Genomic DNA, 20,698 nt, shown 5'->3' on the forward strand with positions numbered 1-20,698 from the left:
TTGTCTCTCTCACCTCCCAGCTTGCCTTGATCACCCTCTTCCACCGGCTTCTCTGATCACTGCCTGCACTTCCCAAGCGGCCTCTGCAGTGGGGGTTCCTCTGCGATCGGTGCCCTTGTCTTTTGCTCCTAAGTGAGTCCTGACCCATACATTGCCTTACTCAGCTTGAGTCAGGACTCAGGAGGTGGAAGGCAGCCTATGAGCAAAGCGCGTGCGTGGTGTTTGAGAGAACAGTCACCCTCATTAGGGGACCCAGGAAGGAGACAACCTTGGCTAGCATCTTGCCAGTAGGAGGCAGCTCCTAAAAAAACCCGCTCCCCTTCATCAGCAACTGTCCCGCCCCAGGAGCCCTGGGAGGCCTGGCCGCGGTGCAACTTTTCCAAGGCATGTTGCCCACCACTGTGGCAGCAGCGGCAGCCTCGTCGATAACATGGGCTCCTCCGAGGCCTTCCTGGCGCTGGTCCATCTGGCAAGCGGGGTGGCCAGGGACCCCAGGCCGAGTTGCCAGTAACTGACTCAGCACAACGCCCTTCTCTCAGCAGCTTGGCTTGGGGTGGGAACCAACCAGCCATCCGGGGTCCCCTCCCCTGCCCTTGGAGGCAGCCAGCTCGGGCTGGAGCAGCCCCAGACCCTTAATGAGCACTGGTTGTGGCCTGGCCCAAGCCTGGGTCGTCGCTCTGAGCTGAGAAACACACGCTCAGGCAGCAAAGAAGTAGGCCTCTGATGGGCAGCCAGAGTTCTGTCCTCCAGCCTGCCTCCGCAGGAGGCCTGAGGTCTCGGGAAGTTAGGGCTAGAAGACAGAACAGCTTTCTGACTGTGTAGATGGAGAAACCTAGGCCCAGAGAGGAATCACCATGCTGTAGTCGCAGCAGGTACATGGCTGTGTCAGCATTCAAATCTAACTGGTTCCTGCCTCCCCAGGCTCACACTCTATCACTTCCCCAAGTAGCTCAACTAAGAAAGATAACCTGACCGGTGTGGGCCTCCTAGCTCCCTGGGCTCACTGGGTGTCTAACTTTCTTATCTGCAATCAGTACTGATAAGGTTTTGGTCCTGGTTCCTTTATTTGATCTTCCAGGAGATGTGTGAGCTAATTACCACTAGCAGAGATAGGGGAGCACGGGGGCCCATCCTCAACTCAAGAGGAGTGGATGTTGAGAGACTTCCCAGGCCAGGTACCAGCTCTCCAGGGAGGGCGTGCCCACAGTCTCATATTTCAAAAGCGGCAGGTCTGTCAGTCTGACCACGCAGGCGGCTTCTCACCCATACTCCGTGATCTGAGGTGGTGTGGAAAATGGGCCTGGGGATCCGCTCTCCAGCTCTTGCAGGGAGTCACTTGCGCTGTCCCCGAGACCAGTCTTTGGCTCTAAACAGATCCCAGAAATGGCCCTCTCCTGGGAGCATCTGCCCTGGAACATGTTTACAAAACTCCAGAGGGATGGAAATATCCCAACTCACTCCCTACAGACTCAAATTAGCAATTTTCTTATTCATTATAACCACTCTGGAAATTCAAACTATGTAATATTTATTTAAAATTAGGAGCAGAAGTCGCCGGAGAAAGGCCCTGCTGCTTTTGGAGGAAACGTTCCTTTAGTCTTGTCCTTCGTGTTTGTTCTAAATCAGAGCACGGGACAGTTGCCTCTCAAATATTTCCCTCCGAATACTTGTGGATTGGGGACAAACTCTTCTGAATATATTTTCACTCTACTCTTAAAAATGCAGACTGGCATCCAGGGAGTAGAGGCGCACGTCTTTAGTCCCAGACCTTGGGAGGCAGAGGCAGGTGGATCTCTGAGTTTGAGGCCAGTCTGATCAACAGGGTGAGTTCCAGGACAGCCAGGGCTGCACAGAGAAACCCTGTCTTAAAAAACTAAAACAAACAAACAAAAACCAACAAAACAAAATTTTTGTTTTTATCTTGTGGTATATTCTGGTCTCAAGGACGCTAAGACAGAAGAACCTCCTCCATGGGCCCAGGGTATTATCTTATACAGGTATTTTTAAACTACCTTTTATTCATTCTCTCTCTCTCTCTCTCTCTCTCTCTCTCTCTCTCTCTCTCTCTCTCTCTCTGTGGTTGTAGTATGTTTATGTGAGTGCAGTGCCTGCAGAGACCAGAAGAGGGCATCAGTTCATTGGAAGCTTGAGTTCCAGGTGGTTGTGAGCCACCAGATGTGAGAACTGGCAACCAAATTCAGGTCCTCTGCAAGAGCAGTATGTGCTCTCAACTGCTGAGCCATCTCTCTAGCTCTTGGATGTTTTATTTTTAAATTAAATTAAGTTAACTACAGTCTGTGGCGCTGGGGATAAATCCAAGACCTCCTGCACACTAGGCAAGGCTCCGTCTCTGAGGGGCACACCCCAGCCCTTGAAGGGCACGTTAGTAATGGCAGTAATATTGCTGCCCGCAAGCAAGACTGACAGATGTGCCAAGAAACCCCGAGAATTGCTTTACAGTCATCATTACATCTAATCCTCACATTAACCCTGGAGATGGTGTTATTACCCCATTTTACATTTGAGGGCAATTCACCTAAAGAGATTAAGATGCTGGCAATATCCTCATGGACATTAGACTGGTACATGGTAGAGTTGGAATTTTAACCCCAGTCACTATAACTCCAAAGTCTGCACCAGGATGCGGTTATTTGGACGCATGTCAGGCTCTCACCAGCCTTATGTAACAAGCTCTGGGCTTACAGCCATGCTCCGCCAGGAAGTTTGCTCCGTCTCCATCTTTCCCTTCCTATCTGCTGTCGCTCACGTTAGCAGACTCTCTGATGGTGGTGCTGGTGTGTGGAAAGAGCATGTGTGTCACAATACTTTGAATATGTGAATCTCGGCTGGCTGATGCCTATGGCTTCAGGACTTACCTAACTACTTTGCTGTGGTATTGAAGACTGAACCCAGAGCCTCATACATGCTAGGCAAGTGTTTGACCACTAAGTGTGACCGCAGCCCTAATTCTCAGCCAAAGGATCCTTCTGAAAAACAGATGTTGAAGTAGGTTTGAGGCACAGGGGTAGAACTGACCTTGAGATGTTGGTGAACTAGGTGAAGCTGTGGAGGTAAAGTGGGGAGCATCAGGAGAACTTTGTAGATTGGGGGTGTGTGAGGCCCTGGCTCCCCAGAATGGGAGGGGATGGTGAGTTAGGGAGAGAATGCCGTTGTGTGGGTCAGAAGATTGTCACTGTAGTAGAGGGTTAAGTGAGTCAGAATCTAAGGGTACATGATGCATGATATGTGGGAACCAAGGAGCAGAGCCAGACCCAAGGGCTGGAGGTCTCCCAAGGGGTCCATCCCTCCAGGTAGCCATCCAGGGCTGGGCCATCCTGGGGAGCTTTGGAGAGGGAATTTATCCTTTGGGCAGTGCTGACTTTCGGGAAGCTTGCTTTCCAAGCTTCAAATTTGATCACATCCCTCTACTGCTTGGCAGCTTCCTCTGGATCCTCATGGTCTCCAGACAGTCCAAGGGATCTCCTTACCACGGGGTAGATTCGTGTCCTAGCCTGACACATGCTTGGCCCCTCTGACTTTCCACCCTGACCCTCTTGGAAAGCTGGGACACTCCTGTACCCACCATAGCCCTCATGCATCTGTGTCTCTGGGTAGCTGTCACTTCTGGGTTATACCTACTCATCCACAGACTGTGACCCCTTGAGGGCAGGGCCTCACCTTCATTCCTAGGTAGACTTTGTCAAGTATGAATTGGATGGAACTGACCATCTTCTAACTCTAAGATCCTGCCATTTTGTTTGAATATATATAATGTTATTTTTCCTTTTGAGACAGGGTCTCAAGTAGCCTAGATTGTCCTTGAACTCCCTAAATAGCTGGGACTAGCTTCGATTTCCTAATTATCTTGCCTATTATCCTATTCACAAGTGCTGGGATTACAGATGTGTACTATGCCTGGCTTTATTGAAGTGTGCTGAAGCATGTGTGTGCGCGAGTGAAGGCCACAGGTTGATGTTGGGTGCTTTCCCTTATTTATTTATTTATTTATTTATTTATTTATTTATTTATTTATGTGGAGGTGTGGCCTCACTCAACATGGAGCTTGCTGTTTGGCTAGGCTGGTTGGCCACTATGTCCTTGAGATCTATGATCCTCCTGTCTGGATCTCTCCAGCATACAGCTTCTACATGGACACCGGGTATCTGAACTCAGGTCTTCAAGCTTGTACAGCAAGCAGCTTGCTTGCTAAACCACCTCCCGAGTCAAAGTTTATTCATTTTTGATGCAAGGTTTGGCTTTGTTGTCCAGGCTGTCCTCAAATTTCTAGGTTCAAACAATTTTCTTGTGCCTGCCTCCCGACTAGCTGGGACTAACATGCATCTGCTTCTTAATATAGTTTTTAAAACCTATTTATTTACTCTTTGTCTCTGTCTTTGTCTCTCTCTCTCTCTCTCTCTCTGTATGTGTGTGTGTGTCCAAGTGTGCTGATGGGTGAGGGATGGGAATTTGCAGATAACAGGATAATGACACACACAGAGATACCCAGGGGCCAGGCTAAGAACCAAGATGGGGTGAGGAAAGAGGAAAAGAGGGGAAGTGTCTATCTAGTGAAGGTCAAACTCTTCAGCTCTGACCTCATAGCACTGTGATGTCATGATGGAAATGAATGATGATTCTTGCACTCAGGATTGGGAATAAAGAGCCCCATCTCATTCCCTATCCTGACATCCTCCTGCCCCTGCAATAGGTACCCAGCCTCTGTCAATCCTGCCACTTTCCTTCAGTTGTAGTAGACGTTACACAAGTCACACCCCACTCATGTCGAGGACTTGCTCTTTGATGGCTGAGAAAAAGTCCCTGGAATGCAGTGGCAGAGGCCTCCTTTTGCCAGCATCCCTCTGCTTTCTGACTTCAAACGCACAACTGGGAATCTGCAGTGTGACACCAGCTAACAACGCTGTATGGGGCACACTGGATAGAACTGGGGACCTCACACAGGCTAAGCAGATGCTCAACCTCTGAGACGTCCCTGCGAGTGTGTGTGTGTGCGCGTACACACACACACACACACACACACACACACACACACACACACACCACACTTCTCGCTGAACCTTCTTGCTTCTCACTTGGATGAAACACATAAGCCAAAGAAACAAAACAAAAGGCTAAACAACAAAAGCCCAGAAATGCAGGTCAGCTCAGGTTTCCTGTGGCTGGAAAAAAGGTTGTGGCACTCTGGTTTCTTGAGGAGCCTGCTATCCTGGTGCCCCACTCATAGAAGAAGGAAGTCAAAGGGTTGTTGGGCCATGGTCAGTGGAGTGTGGGACAAGGTCTTAACTCTTGACCATAGTTATCTTTCTTCCTATTTTTATTAACAGGCATCCCTAAATATGTTTGTGCTATGAATAACCAATGATGCATGTGTTGATTAACTTGTGAATCATGCCTGCGGGGGGAGCAGGAGCTTTAGAGATGAATATAATGTGTTGTAAAATATTTAGCAAATGATCATCCAAGCCACAGGGAAAAATCTGAGAGATGGGAATTTGAAAGCTGCCAGGATTTAAAAGCTATTTAACGCTAAGCGTTGGTGCCAAAGAGTTGAGAGCATCCCTTCTCCCCACTCTACTGGCAACACAGCTTGAAAATGTGGAAAGGGCTTGGCTGGGCTGTGGAGCACTGGTGGGAACAGAGATCAGGCAGAGAGCTGAAAGGCTTTTTGTTGGAGAACCTTGTAAACAAGGGATCTCCTCCCAGGTCCCTCTGAGAGCCCCACCTTGCCTGTGGCTTGCACATTTTCTCCTGCCATCGCCCTGATAAACTCCCAGTGTGGCGCCAACATTGTGAAGACACCCGACAGTCATCTGGATGTTTCAAAATCCCCGGATGCTCTGCATCAAGGCAGAGAGAAACCACCATATGGCCGAGTGAATTTGTCACCTTCCTTCCAAATGTTTGGATGTCACTCAGACCCTGCCTTGGCTCTGGTTCCAGAGCGACTTAGCTCTATCTGTCGTTTTAAAGGTTTGGACTCTGAGGTAGTCTTTCTGAGGGGCTTAGGGATTGTATAGTTTAGGGCTGGAGTCAAGACTCACTTTCATAATCTCACTCTTTGGAGATGAATACACTTCTTTCCAAGAAGAGGATGGAAAGCTTGATGTTTTGGCTTGACAGCCCCAACTCTAAAGTCATAGCCTCCTGGGTAGAAACACCACGTGTTAAGGTAAATGAAGGAGTGAGTCAGGGCATGGGAACAGTCACCCTGGAGAGCAGAGCCTCATGGTCGTTCAGTCACGGGACATGCTTCAAAGATTCAGTGTGAATCTGGTAGCTGTAACCAACCCAGAAGCCTCTGCTACTGGGAAACAATTCATAATTTGCTTGCTGGCATTTGTTGCAAACATGATGGGTCATGAGCCTTCAGGTTCAGTAAAGTGAGGGACCTCTGGGCAAACGACCCTCAGGAGGCTCATGGGAAGAGCCACAGCATCCCTGCTGTCTACAACTAGGGCCAGGTGGCAGCAAGGCCCTCCCCTCTCCTGCTCTGATGTTCCTGCTCTTTTGCTTTCCTGTAAAGTCGTTTGTTGTCTTTCTTGCAGATTCTCAATTCAGCACTGTCCTTGAGGCCTCCAAGTCCACAGGTTCCACCCTGACTTCCAGTTTTCAGGTGTCTCACTTTCCTGCAAACTATTCCCTAGCACACGGCTGAGCACCTGACCATTCATCTGACACATAATTAATTACACTTATTATAAAGAGTCATATATTTCTTCTCAGTTCAATGATAGACTCATTTTGGCAGACCTCAACTCTTTAAAGCCTCAAGAGTATTTCTTTTTCTACTTTTTATTTGTGTGTGGAGGTCAGAAAACAACTTTTGTGAGCTTGTTATTGACTTGTCCCCTTTTGAAGTGGGGATTTTCTTGTTTCTGCTGCTATGAATGTCCAGCTAAGTGGGCTGAGAGCTTCTAGGACATTCTCTTATCTCTGCCCCCACCTCACCACACGAGTGTTGGGATTACAGACGCGTGATAGCAATGGCTTTTTATATGTGTCCCATGGCTGGAAATCCGTTGATCAGGCTTCCATGACTAGCATTTGCGGAGGCATCTGCCCCTTCATTGTTTTAAACTTAAAAACGGTTTTATTTATGGGTATGTATATGCCATGTATATGTGGATGCCCAAAGAAGCTTCTGATAGCCTGGAATCAGGAGGTGCAGGTGGTTGAAAACCACCTGCTACGGCTGCTGGGAAGTGAACAGGGCAGCCAGCACTCTCAACCATAGAGTAATCTCTTCAGCCATTCCCTCCCTCTGTTTTTAAGACAGGGCCTCATGTATCTTAGACTGACTTTGAACTTGATACATAGGCCATGTTGAAAGAAAATCTTGAGCTCCTGATTCTACTACCTCCATTTCCCGAATGCTAGAATCACAGGATTGCTTTTTGCTGTTGCAAACCCAGAGCTAACTGCTTGCTCGGCAAGCACTCTATTGACAGAGGTCCATCCCCAGCCCCATAGTGCTATCTATTAAAACATTTGTGCTCTCAGAAGCTTATCACAGTGTTGACATGACAAATTGGGGTTCCATTAGTAGGGAGTACAATCAGACTTTCAAATCTGTGGGTTTTACGTTTTTGGGTCAAATATTTGTGGGGCATTTTTGTGAATTATTGACTTTCACGACTCTTCTCATTCCTGTCCTTTTCCCCCAAGCCCACTGCATCGCAGCACGCAACATTTCCACTGTATCAGGTATTGTAAGTACCTAGAGATGGCTTTGATGACAGGGGAGAGTGTGCATAGTTTAGACGCAAACATCTATCTTATAAAAAACGTGGACACCCACGGGGTTTGGTACCTGGAACCAGACCCCATGCTTACGGGGTTGGGGTGGGGTGGCAATATGTTAAACAGGTTGTCGGTGATGAGGATCTGGGTTTGACATCCCTCTGCCCCAGAATCCACATAAAAACGTTAGAAGGGGTAGTGCTGGGAGGTGGAACAGGAGACGACTTGGGTCTCAGTGACCAGCTAGTCTAGCCATATTTGTTGGATTCAGGCCATTGAAAGACCCTCTCCTCAAACTAGGTAGGTGATGTTCCTGAGCATGGTCCCTAAAGCCACCTCTAGGTCTCCATGAACAGGCACAGCCCCTGCACACACACAAACATGAGTACATACACATGTCAAAGAACAGGAAAGAAATAAGATGGAGAAATCTGCCCCAGATTTGCAATGGCGGAATGGGAAGCACACGGTCGATCGTTAGACACTATAAACAGTTTCATAATGTGATAATTTTTAATATTAAAAGTAAATTGTAAATGTATCTTTATAAACAATATGCATAAAATAGATCATGTTCTAAAACCTTTTGTTTTTAAAATGCTTTTTCACAGTAAATTTCCTAGGTGTCAGATTTTTTCCCTCACAATAATAGTGCAATCGAAAGAAGGAACACGTCAGCGGGCAGGACTTTCCTGCTAATATAAATCCTTGTAGATCTCCTGGAGCAGGGGGTGAAGGCTCATGTCCGTCTCCGTCTTCTTGATGACATGCAATAGCTGCACATGCTCTGTGACGATCTGCCGGAGGTCTGTCATCTTCTGGAGCACCTTGGCGAACAGCTGTGAGGACTCTGGGTGGTTCAGCTTGAGCTGGAGCTCCAGGGCCTGCAGCAGGTTGTCTTGGATGTCCTCAATGGGCTTCACATTCAGCAAGCCTGGGCGATCTGGGAGAAATGAAAAGACAAAAGGCCCTGTCAAAGGTTCTCTGGGCTGGCTCTGAGGCCTCCCCAAGCCAGATGGAACTCAGTCCTCAAGCTGCCAGGCTCATGCTCCTGCCCCCACCTCCCTGTGTCTCTGCCTTATTTCTTAAGGAAGGCTCTACAGCTTATGGGTGAGACTGAAGGATGGAATTGAAAGGCAAAGCAGTTCCCGTTCAGGACTAACTGCGCGATGTGACACCTTCAGGAGCATTCTGTCCCCAACCCAAGGCCTCTTCTGACAACATGCTTCTCTTCTCAGAAATCACATTTCCAACCTTTGCTCCTCCTGGGTGATTTTTTCATAGCTTCTACCTATGTTCTCATAACAGTTTCAAACAAAGCTTTCAAGTGGGAGCCTTGTTGTTTTTGTGTGGCACAGAACATCACATTTCCAGCAGGATAACTGAAAGATAAAGCATTGCTTCCCTTTGGAGGGCTATTCCCCTCCCTACAGTGGGGCTGAGGTTTCTCCTAGGGATGAGGTTGCAGGTGTGCTTCATCAAGTCTGAACAGTTCCTTTTCTTTGCTTCCTTTCTACCTTTCCATTTTGTTATCAAGGAAGGTCTCACTGTATTGCCTAGGCAGACCCCAAACTCCTGGGCTCTCTCAGCACCGCCCCCCCCCCCAGGGCTCAGCCTCCTGGGCTGCAGCTACTGGAGGAGTGCAATCCCGTTCTTGGTAGGACACCCTCGTGTCTGCCTTCCAAAGCACAAAAGCAAATGCTGCTAATGCTTTGCTACCAGTGTAACATTTGCTGTAGATTATGGTAGATTTGTTTTACTTTTGGTTTTCCAAGAACTTTAAAGTTTTAAATTTGTTTTTTGTCAGGAACGTTGGTTAAATTTTATTAAAGGCTTTTAAATTTTTCTATCTGAAGAGATACAATATCTGAAAAGATATGGTAGTATCGTAACCTAGTGTAATGGATTACATGAATAGACTTCCTTACGTCGTAGCGTTCATTTGTTAGGATCGTATTGGGCTTTTTAATAACTGTGGGCGCCACAGCCAGGAGCTATCATCTGAGCCATCCACTTTTCCGTAGTAACCGTGAACAAGCCTCCTGAGTGGAGCTCTGTTTTCCTTCAGTTTTGACCTGCTCCTTTGTGGTTTCCTGGAATTCAGTTGAAGAACACTCTGACCCTGGTGACAAGTCCTTCACTACCCAGGCTTTCTACAATGTGTAAAGTAAAACAGTAAATTCTTTCAGAATGGAGTTATACAAAATATTCTTTTATAATTTGAAATCTATTTTTATATTTTGCTAAATGTTTCTTTTAGCTAAATTAATTGTACACACAGTGAGTGGGTTCCACCATGACATTTCCATATATGTCCATAAAGTATTCCCACCCCAACCCTTCACGGCTCCATTCCCATGCCGGCTGAACCCTTCCCGATCAGCCCCTCTCCTATTTTCTTTTTCTTTTTATGAACTAGTGGAATCTAGTATTTTATGAACTAGTGGAATCTAGTATTTTATGAACTAGTGGAATCTAGTATTTTATGAACTAGTGGAATCTAGTATTTTATGAACTAGTGGAATCTAGTATTTTATGAACTAGTGGAATCTAGTATTTTATGAACTAGTGGAATCTACTATTTTATGAACTAGTGGAATCTACTATTTTATGAACTAGTGGAATCTACTATTTTATGCTCCTTAGCTTAATGTTCTTTGTATGTTTTCTCATTTTAAAATCTTACTTGTAAAAGACTTACCTATTTTTAAAAATTTTTAAGAGTATGTGTGTGTTTTGTCTGCATACATGTGTGCACACCATGTCCATGACTACTGTCTTTGGAGGTCAGAAGAAGACATCAGATTCCAATGATTATGAACCACGGTAGAGCTGGGAACTCAATCTTGGTCCTCTGCAACAGCAGCCTGACCTCTAAACTATGGAACCATTTGTCCAGTCCTCCTTATTTAAAAATATAACCCTTAGTTTCATTAATCAAGTTTAAATCATATTTTTGTTTCAATGTTTAATTCCTTTTTTAAAATTAAATTTATCCATTTTTCTTTTTTCCTCTTTCCTAATTTCTTGATTTGAATGCTTTACTTTTAGTTTGGGGATTTCTTGATCTCTAATGAACTCATTAAGACTCTAAATTTTCCTCCCAGTGTCACTTTGGTTTCATCCCACAGGCTTTCAGGAACAGGCTCTCACTGTGCTTTTAAAACAGCCTATCTTAGAGCATTGGCTTAATCCAAGAACTATACAGAAGTGTGTTTTCAATTTCTCTCTGTCTCTCTCTCCTCTCTCTGTCTCTGTCTCTGTCTCTGTCTCTGTCTCTTTCTCTCTCGGCTCTTTATGTGATTCTGGCTAGTCTGTAAACCATGCTGGTCTCTAAGACACAAGAGATTCGCCTGCCTCTGCTTCTGGAGTGCTGGGATCAAAAGCGCACACTGTCACACCTCCTGCTTTAATGTTCCTGAGTAAAAGTTTTGGCTTTGGTTTCCGTATTCGAAGTTGGTTAGGATATAAGAGCTTTCTACTGAAGACCTACTGAAAGTGGATTCATTTGCATCATTTAGGACACACCCCAACGTCTTAGGTCTTATATTGGTTTCAAAGTTTAGTCCTGCAGGCTGCTCACTCTGTTAAGGGCCGCACTCTTCTCCCTTCATCGTAAGTTTACTCCCATCTTCATCTTTCTCATCTGCTGCTGCCTCTGTACCTTAGCCTCAGTTTCTTTAGCCATCCTTCTGCTCAGGCACACCAAGGTATTTCTATTCCAAAGTCCTCAAACATCCAGCTCCATCAGAGTAGCTATAGAGAGTCAGTACTTCCTGCCTGAAGCCTCTTCCCTCCACAGTGCCTCCAACCGCTTCTTCCAGTGGGATGGAGCACCTCCTCCCCATCCCTTCTCTCTTGGCCTCATTGTTTGCTCTGGGCCCCATAGCACCTTATGACCAACCCGATCTCTACATTTGAGGTACGTTTACTGAATGGTTGATTTTTCCAGGTCTGTGCACCTCTGTTCCAAACACTACACCCTGAAGTCCTCCCCTTGTGTTGTCAGCATTGTATTCTCTTTCCTGCTGTGCCCAGTAGCAGTGACCTGATGTCTCTGAGTCACCAGTGGATGGATGCCCATCTGCCCTCAGCTGGCTGAGTTAATGAGCAAGGGGTTGTTCTGGCCCAAAGTCCCAGATGGAAGAGTATCATTCTACTTGGTGAACAAGCCTGAAGGCAGAATCACCACACAGTGAAGACGTCTGTCATGAATGGTGTTTTGTTTTGCCATATCTAATAAACTCTCATAACCTTTAATCCACAGCTACAAGGCTTGGGAGAACAATGTGGTCTCAGGGTGGGACTTTGAGAACATTCTCTCAATTTTACTTCTTTTTCATTACAGAAGGAAACATGTCTTGGGCTTGACTTTTTTCTCCTCTAACATATCCCATCACCTGGATTAAAAACGGTTTCCTTTGAAATTCCAGCCCTAAATGTGGGACCAAGGGAATAACAGTGAAACGTCTCAGACTCTGAGAACAGAACAAGTGATTTAGTCCTGGCCTGGAGAATCCTCCCCTGGAAGGGCTGTGTCTTTCTCAGTTGTGACGCCACAATGAAAGTACTTGGGCCAGGTAAAGTTCTCGTTGCTGTGCAGCCCCAGCACTTGGCATTTGATCCCTAGAACCACGTGAAGAAGGAGGATGGCTTCCACAGAACTATCCTCCCACCTACACATGTGTGTCATGGCTTGCATGCGTATGCATGTATGTTCACATATACTAAAAAGAAATAAGCAAAATTTCCAAAGTTAAGAAACCTCTGAGGCGTCAAGAAAAGCTGAACTCTGAACTGGGGCTCTAATGTAATGCCTGTTGACCCTCCTTCGCCAACAATATCTGAGGCTGTGTGGATGTACACAGCTAAGTGGCTGCATCCTGAGTCACACAGCCTGTTCTGGAGCCTCTGCTCCTGGGATCTCTTCCCTTTCTCCTTCTTTTTGAGCAGCACCAGTGGGGACAAAGCCACTAAAGGGATCATATGAATGAACACAGGGTGTCTATCAAACAACAAGACCCTAGTGTGCAAAGGATGGGCTGGAACCTGGCTCGGGGAGTGAAATGTGACCAGCCACTCCAGGAGTGGGGAAGGATCTGGTTTGGATTTTCCAACTCTTCTTTGGCAAGTTACTCTTTATGATGTGATGGATGATGCTTGGCTGAAGGGCTAAGATGCTGTAGCTGCAGATTAAATCTATTTTCTCCAGTGACAAGTTAGATCATCTAATGATCAGCCTGGCTGTCCCCTGCACAAGCCCCCATCAAGTGAACACACGATTTGGGGAAGGAGGCCACAGAGTAGTAAGGGCCACATTCTCCGGTTTTGTCTTTCACCAGCTCTATGACCTTGGGTCCCACTGATTAAATTTGCTGGGCTCAGGTCCCTCCTTTGTATAATCTATCAATGATCTCTAAATCCCTAATTCAAAAGTTCTAAGATGCATTCTTATCTATAATTCCCTCCAGTACACAATTCACATAATTCAACCAGGGAAATAAAAATTGAATTAGAAAAGTATATTCATAAGCTTACATATTAAACTTAGAACTGGCTTATTTAAAAACAAAACCAAAACAAAAGGCAGCTTCTTTTGGTCTTAGGTCAAGGGCAAAAGGAATTTATCAATTGCTCCTCTGCTTCTGCTCTTCATGGCTTAGGGACCTCCGCTGCTCTCTTCCCTGGTTTCCCTTCCCACCTCCCTCCCCACATTCCCTTGGACCTTCACTGAGCTGAGATTGTAGCATGGACCAGCAGCCCCCAGACTCATCCCATCTTTTCCCTTCCATCTACTCCCTAGGGCCCAGGGCTTCTAGGACATCTGAAGGCCTAGCTGAGGTCCTCGCACCTTCTTGAGGTGAGAGGCGGGTCTGGAGCAGTCTCAGGGTCAAGGACTCTCTGTTGGCTAAGGCTGCCCAGATGGCCCTTTGGGGAAGCCCTGTTGACTCACGCACTCCAGGAGGCTGGAGTCAATTATTATATCCTTACTCCCGGGGCTGTGAAAAATTGGGAAAGAACCTTTCCGGTCTTCATTCATTCAGTCCTGGAACTGATTAGAGAGCAACTGATTTAGGCAAATATACAAAGCTTCCATCTTATCCAGATCTGATTCTGCCTTGAATACAGGGCTTATCTGAAGCGGACTTGATGCTTTGTTCTACTAGGACCCACCCACCTGGGTTACATTCCCCTTGCCCAAGTTTTCTCAGGAGGCTCAGTTAGGCCCCACAGCAGCAGGCCACAGATCAGGTTTCTTGAAGGACAGGCAGGAAAGCAAAGGCCAGTCTTCTGTCTGTTCTCTGAGAGATGCTGTCTGAGCCTTTCCCACCATCCTGGTTGACTTTGTGATGGGTTGGTTTGAAATGGACTCTACTTAGGTCCTTTAAGGGGAGATGTTGGTTTGTGGGGCAGCTATACATTGACCCCTAATCATAAAGAACTTCAGTTCAAGTGTGAGGTGATGCTGAGGAGGAGAAAAGGCTATCTGAGAATCAACTTAACTTCTTTTCCAACTCACTCCATCGTTCCCTTTATTGGATTATACCTTAAGCTACAAGATGGGTTCTCAGAGGACCTGGACATGGAACCTGAAAACCTGAGCATTGTCTCCCTTCCACTTAAGTTTCTGCGTGCTTTTGGACAGCTTAGCCGATCTTTCTGGAGATGCTTTATGTTTGAAGACTACAATGCCACATCTCTCATAAGGCCATAGAGAGTTACAGGGGTAAGAATGCTAGAAATTCTTATTCTTTGTGTTTGTTCAAACCTTTGCTATAGGGTGGGGTCAGGTCAGTATCAACAGCTGGGAAATGGAAGGTTTTGAGGTGTTCTTGGTAAGAATGGAAATTTGGGAGCACAAGAAAAGTAATTTTCAATACAGACATGTTTGGAACTTGGGCAAATTCTCACTCCCATAGTTGAAAACACGCATGCAGGACAGTTCCAGAATAGGCACAGAGCAAAACAGCCACAGTGGTCCAGATATGTATTCCTTGTAGACATGATACTGAGGATTCTGGGGTGCTTTTCCTCAGAATCACAGTGAACATGAGACAGACTGTGAATAGAGAAAACAAACTACTGCACGGTCTGTGGCCATCCCTCCCACTGTCCTCTCTCTAGAGAAACAGATCATGCAGGAGAGCTGGATGAAATACAGGGATCCTCAATTTGGGCTACACATTAAAATGAACTGGGGAGATTAAACACAACACATATGTGTCTCAAGTACCTGACCTGGGATGGATATTCCAGGTTTCAGGGCTGTTGGTGTTTGGATGTGTAGACCTCAGAGAGCAGTATGACTTACTGAGAAGCTCTGACTGTCTAACTTTGCGGTTCCTCCCATGGTGACCTTGGCTAGATACATAAGCCTCTCCATACTTCAGTTTTCTTGTTTTTAAAAAGGAAGCTGGCTCAGTGGAACACACCTGTAGCCCAAGATACTCAGAGACTGAGGAAGCAGAATTGCTTGAGCCCAGAAATTTGAGGCCAGTCTGGGCAACACCCCAAGAACCTGTATAAGAAATAAAATAAGGGGCTGTGGATGTATTGGAGTACTTGTCTAGCACACTTGAATTTAGTCTATAGCATCGCAGAAATGGCTTTGTTCGTTCACACGTGTGTGAATGTGTGAATGGAGGTCAGAGAAAATCTCGGGCATCAGTCTACAGGTGCTTTCCACTGTTTTCTTTGTCTTTGAAACAAGACCTCTTCCTAGGTTTGCCATGTAGTGCTCCAGGGACCACCTGTCCCTGTTTTCCCAGTGTTGGGATTACAAGCATAGGTCGCTATAAATAGCTTTTAAATATATTTATACTATTTATGTGTACGTGTGCATGGTAAGTATATGCCATGTATGTGTGGGTGTCTGAGGAGGCCAGAAGAGGGTGCTGAGTCCCCTGGGGCTGGAGTTACAGGTAGTTGTGACTGTGAACCACCTGATCTGGGTGCTGGGAAACTAACTCCTCTGAAAGAACAACAGCAAGTGCTCTTAACCTCAGAATCCTCTCTGCAGCTTCATAGCCAGCTAAGAAATCAACCAACCAAACAAAGCCACCTTGGGCCCTTGGAATTGCATGCCTGTCTTCACACACAGAAGACAGGTACTTTACCAAATGAGCTCCCTCTGCTCTTTAGGAAAGTAACTAGTGCTTTCAAGCAGGGTTGGAATGGTAAACTAAGTCACAGCATTCTGAGTAGCGAGCGATTGTGTCAGGGCACACAGCAAGCAGGGCTGGAATGGTAAACTAAGTCACAGCAAGCTTTGGACTTTTAACTCTGCTGTCACTCCCTTGTTTGTCTCCCTTCTTCCAGGCCCCTGGTTTTCCTAGATTCTCTCTTTCCTACTCTTCTTCCCTTAACTATTCCCTTCTTTCCAGCTGTCCCTCACCTTCCCCGCTCCAGATGCTTTCTTCTTCCTAGTCCTGGACTGGACCTTGCTGAGGATTTATTAGGGATGTTAGCAGAGTCAAACTAAATTAACGAGAGGTCTGACCAGTGGATGACTTGAGGCATGGAGTGGTTTACTGCTTCTATCAGAAAAGCCAGGATGCAGTAAAACGGAAGCCTTGCGAATGTTTCACAGATAGATGTCGTCTGCCTGCTGCAGCACGTGTTGCTGCCGCACTCTCCCTCTGATGCACTGAAACAGTTTCACACTTCCCTGTTCAAGTAATGATTTCACACTAATCAGTGCTCTCTCTATGGTAGATAACAAGATGATTTAGCAGGATGATGGAAGGGGAAACTGCAATGAAGTCAAGCCTAGCCAGTGTTTGCTAGTGTGTGCTCATCAAGTAGCAACTCCACATCACTCCTCAGACCCCATCCCACAAGGCCAGCTCCTGAACATGAATACATTAGGGGCAGGCAGGTGATATTTACTCTATGCTTGGTTAAAGCTAGATTGCCCCTCTATACGGAGTCTCCCAGGAAACAGAGCCTGGGTTGATTCTTTTTCAAGGTCTTTGGGGATGCAAATGGGTCTCTGAATTCTCTCCTGGCCTTGGGAAGTCCCCGTGATCCTTCTAGCTCGCTGTACTCGTCATTCAAGATTCAGCTGTGTGCTCAGCCCCTCTCCTTTTTCATCAGGACCAAGGGGCAGTCTACTGTGGTTCATTGAAGCCGAAGGAGGCCCCTGCAACTCTGCTAGTTCTGTTTTGGATAATTCCGTCAGGATTGATGGCTGGCTGAGGTTGGGGCACAGGGTAGAGGAAGAGGGTTTAGTGGAAGGAGATATGAGAATGCCCTCTTCTGGGTGTCCCTCCGGTCAGACACACTGCTACCCTCAATGTACCTGGTGACTCTGTCTTGCTCTGGAAGGAGAGGAGATGAGGAGGAGGAAGGGCTGAGAAAAGGGAGACTAAGAGCACCGTTTTGACTTTAGACCCTTGACAGCAAACCAGAGACGGTAGCCGTGTCCACTTTAGATACCCCACTCCTGCACCCTTCCCCATCTTCTTTCTTCTTTTTCTCTTTCTTTCTCCCTTTCTTTTTTTCTTTCTTTTCTTCTTTTCTTCCTTCCTTCTCCCTCCCCCTTTCTTTTTCAGAAGAACTTGTAATCACAAAAGGAAGATAAGGAAGATACGACTTTCTAAACACCTAAGGTTCCTACAAATTCATGGGAATTCTGGAAGGGGGAATCCACAGTCCTAGGTCCCCCTTCCAGTCCCCCCCCCATCTCCTTGGGGGCCCAGGGCTAGGGGATTTTGAGCCTCCTACTTTGGCTCCTCCTTCTTCTCTGTATCTCTTCCCTTTGGGTTTTGTTCTCAATCTGCAACTAATCCCCTTAAAGTGATAGCTGATAAAAGGATTAGCTGAGCGCTCCCTAGGGGTATTTATATTGTAGGAAGGGATTTTAAGGACGGTTGGTGGAATTTCAAGCCATTCGACTGGCAGGATGGAGTGGAGCTACTTCAAATGATATCACACAGGAGAAAGGGGAAATTAGTATTCACTGTGTGCATAGCAGTGTCCCAGGCACAGTGCCAGAAGCTTCATATAATGCTATTTCACTTGCTTGGGGAGCTGATAAGGAAGTTAAGACCCAGGGAGGTAAATAATTGCTGCAACCACACATCTAGGAAGTGGGGGAGTGGGGCTTTCAGACTCTCCTGTGTGGTTCTGGAGCTTTCTCCTTGGCCTGTCCATAGCTGCTGCACCAGATGAGAAGTTTCTTTTGGGTCGCATGACACCTTGCACCCCTGTGTCTTAACCTCCCTGTTAGGTGACCTGAGGATCTCAGGTTCATTCGTCCCCACTCACAGCTGAATGGTGCCTATCTGGAAGGCTGCCTGGGGTCACCCAGAGTTTAAATACACATTTTGAGAGTCCAGAATGATAAAGTGCTCTGAAAAGCCACCTGTGACTGGCTAAGAAGCCTCTTCCAAGACTGCCAGTGTGGATAGGAATGACTCAGCAGTTCAACTTTCAGTCCCATGTCTGTCTCAAATGCCACTGTTTGCTCAGTCTCAAGATGATGGCGGCCTACACAGCCTGGGTGGAGGAGGAAGCTTTACTCCTGGAGTAGTTACAGATAAGAAGTTTCCTCTGCTCTGCGAACCAGAGCCTGCACACATCTTCTCCCATGTATGCCTAGCTCTGGGCTGACTTGGAGATGTTTCATTTCCTCACTGCTCCATTCCTGCCCCCAGTCCTCTGGTTTTTAGTATTTGGGTGCCAGCTGTAAACTCATAAGTATACCTACCCCTACCATACCAAGTGCGTGAGTTATAAAAACAGAGAACGAATGGAACATTTCTAGATAACTCAAATTGAGTCACTGTCCAAAGCCATTGGACTGCCTCATACGCAGATAAAACCCATTAGATACGTTAGTACTTAATAAACCAGCTATTACTTTGTGACATGGCCATCGCCTCATGGGCAACAGGAGACATGATAACACTGGCTGTCCAGCTCAAGAGAAATTAGATGTCCTTGTTTATTTTCAATATCTGAAGAACAGTTGGACAAACAACTTTCTCAATGGGGAAGGAAGTTAAGTATTTAGCTGGCACAGAAGAAGTAGGAATCTGGGTATAATGCTGAGGCTGTAGCTCAATGGGAAAGCCTGTGCTCAGCATGCATGAGGCCACAAGTTCAATCCCTAGGACGACAAAACACTAAAGTGGGACTATTGCTATTCATACTTATTTTAATGTCTAAGTTTCAAAGTAGTTTGGATTTTTTCTCCTTTTCACGTAACCACTATGGGAGACATTCACAGACTGAAGAGGATATGAAGGCCCTTGTGCTGAGTGGAGTCAAGGGTGTGACTGGTGTAGGGCTCCTATTAGACACAAACACTTCTTTGCCAGAGAAATGGGCTATACCGTCCACTGTAACTTACAGAAAGCAGTCTGTAGTAAGCATGACACAGATACCCAAGGTCTAAAGGGTAACTGAGGCACGGGCATAGAGAAACACTCCCAAACCTGGTGCCCCAAGTGATCTGTAGTGGGTAATGGGGTCTGAGCTGCGGAATGAGGTGCTTTGCAACTCCCCTGAGTGAGTGTCTGTCTGCTTGAACCACACAGAGCAAGTGCCTATCTGCTCAGCTGCTTCTCTAGAGCAAGAGAAGACACTGGATAGTATTCCAACAGCTTTAAATCCCTCTCATGAGTGCATGAATGTTTGTGTTCCACCCCCTCCCCCTGCCCATGCTGGTGTGCAGGTGGAGGTCAGAGGTTGACACTAGTGTCTTCCTCACTCTCCATCTTACTTTTTGAGAAAGGAAGGGTTTCTCATTGGCTGTGGAGGCTGCGGATTCAGCTAGTAGGGCTGGCCAGCAAGCCACAGGGATCTTCCTGGCTCCGCATCTCCAGTGCTGGTTTCATATTCGAATGTCACAGCAGAAGGCTTTTTACATGGGTGCTGGAGATCCGAACTCATGTCCTAATGCTTGCATAGCACTTCACTGACTAAACAATCGCCCCGGCCTGCTCTTACAACTTTTCTTTGGAACCGTTTATCTCTCTTATGACCTGGCATATGATGGTATCTCATTAAGTGGAAACATATTTACTTAGCCATTTGAAGTTTACTGTCTACTTTTGTGGGAAGCTTTGCAAATCATTGTGTCCAGGTGCCTATTATATGACAGGTGTAAGAACTATAACATCACCAGCCCTAGGCCTTGCCCCAGCCAAGCAAGGGGTCTGGGAAGGTGGCTCAGTGGGTAAAGTGCTTGCTAGTTAGTTAAAATTGTATCTTAAAAAGGACATTGAATATTAGTGACAATATATGAACATTCTTAATTATAAATATTCATAGGCCATATGGAAATAGTTATTTTTTATAGCTTCTAAAGAATCCTAAAATCAAGGCAATTAAGATCCTTCTTCATCTCAGAGACTCAGCAGGCAACAGAATTTCACAAGGAAGGGCATGATGATGATGATGATGATGATGAGGAGGAGGAGGAGGAGGAGGAGGAGGATTGCAGTTCTGGGGGGGGGGTGAACCCAATTCTGCACATGCTCAATGTGGGCTCTGTCACTGAGCTACGCCCCTGGCACTAGCCTGGGTATACTAATGGGTCTGAACTTGGCTTTATCAATTAGCAGCTCTGTGACTAGGCTCTCTGAAGTTGCATTTTCTCCATCTGTAAACTGGGGTAGAGGTCACATACAGCTCCAGCAAAGACATATCAGAAACTAGGAATAGAGCACATGTTCAGGACCTCTGGGATACTCAACAATGCAAGTTATTGTTGCCGTTTTACTTATTATAATCATCTGTCAACTTATCCTAGGTGATGTGCCTTGACTGTTTTAAATTCAATAAATTAAGAAGTCTTAATTAAGTATCCCCCAGCCATAGTCCATGATGAAACCATGGGGCCTCAAGCTGTTGACTTGACAGAACAAGGTCAGATTGACAAATAATATCAAGTCAAATGTCTAACTATGGGAACACAACCTCCATCTACCCA

At 46.2% G+C, this 20,698-nt stretch overlaps 1 protein-coding gene across 5 annotated transcripts in view; it reads right to left on the reverse strand.

Annotated features, from left to right (window-relative positions):
- Positions 1-8,247: 8,247 nt before the first annotated feature.
- Pparg (peroxisome proliferator activated receptor gamma) overlaps positions 8,248-20,698 on the reverse strand; it is a 132,193-nt gene continuing 119,742 nt past the window's right edge. For all 5 annotated transcript variants that reach the window (XM_057767500.1, XM_057767509.1, XM_057767491.1 and 2 more), the window contains one exon: positions 8,248-8,701. In XM_057767500.1, the coding sequence (XP_057623483.1) occupies positions 8,454-8,701 (248 nt within the window). In that variant the 3' untranslated portion in view covers positions 8,248-8,453. The remainder of the gene's footprint in view (positions 8,702-20,698) is intronic.

The sequence above is a fragment of the Chionomys nivalis genome, chromosome 1 (assembly GCF_950005125.1).
Source record: "Chionomys nivalis chromosome 1, mChiNiv1.1, whole genome shotgun sequence".
Lineage (NCBI taxonomy): Eukaryota > Metazoa > Chordata > Mammalia > Rodentia > Cricetidae > Chionomys > Chionomys nivalis.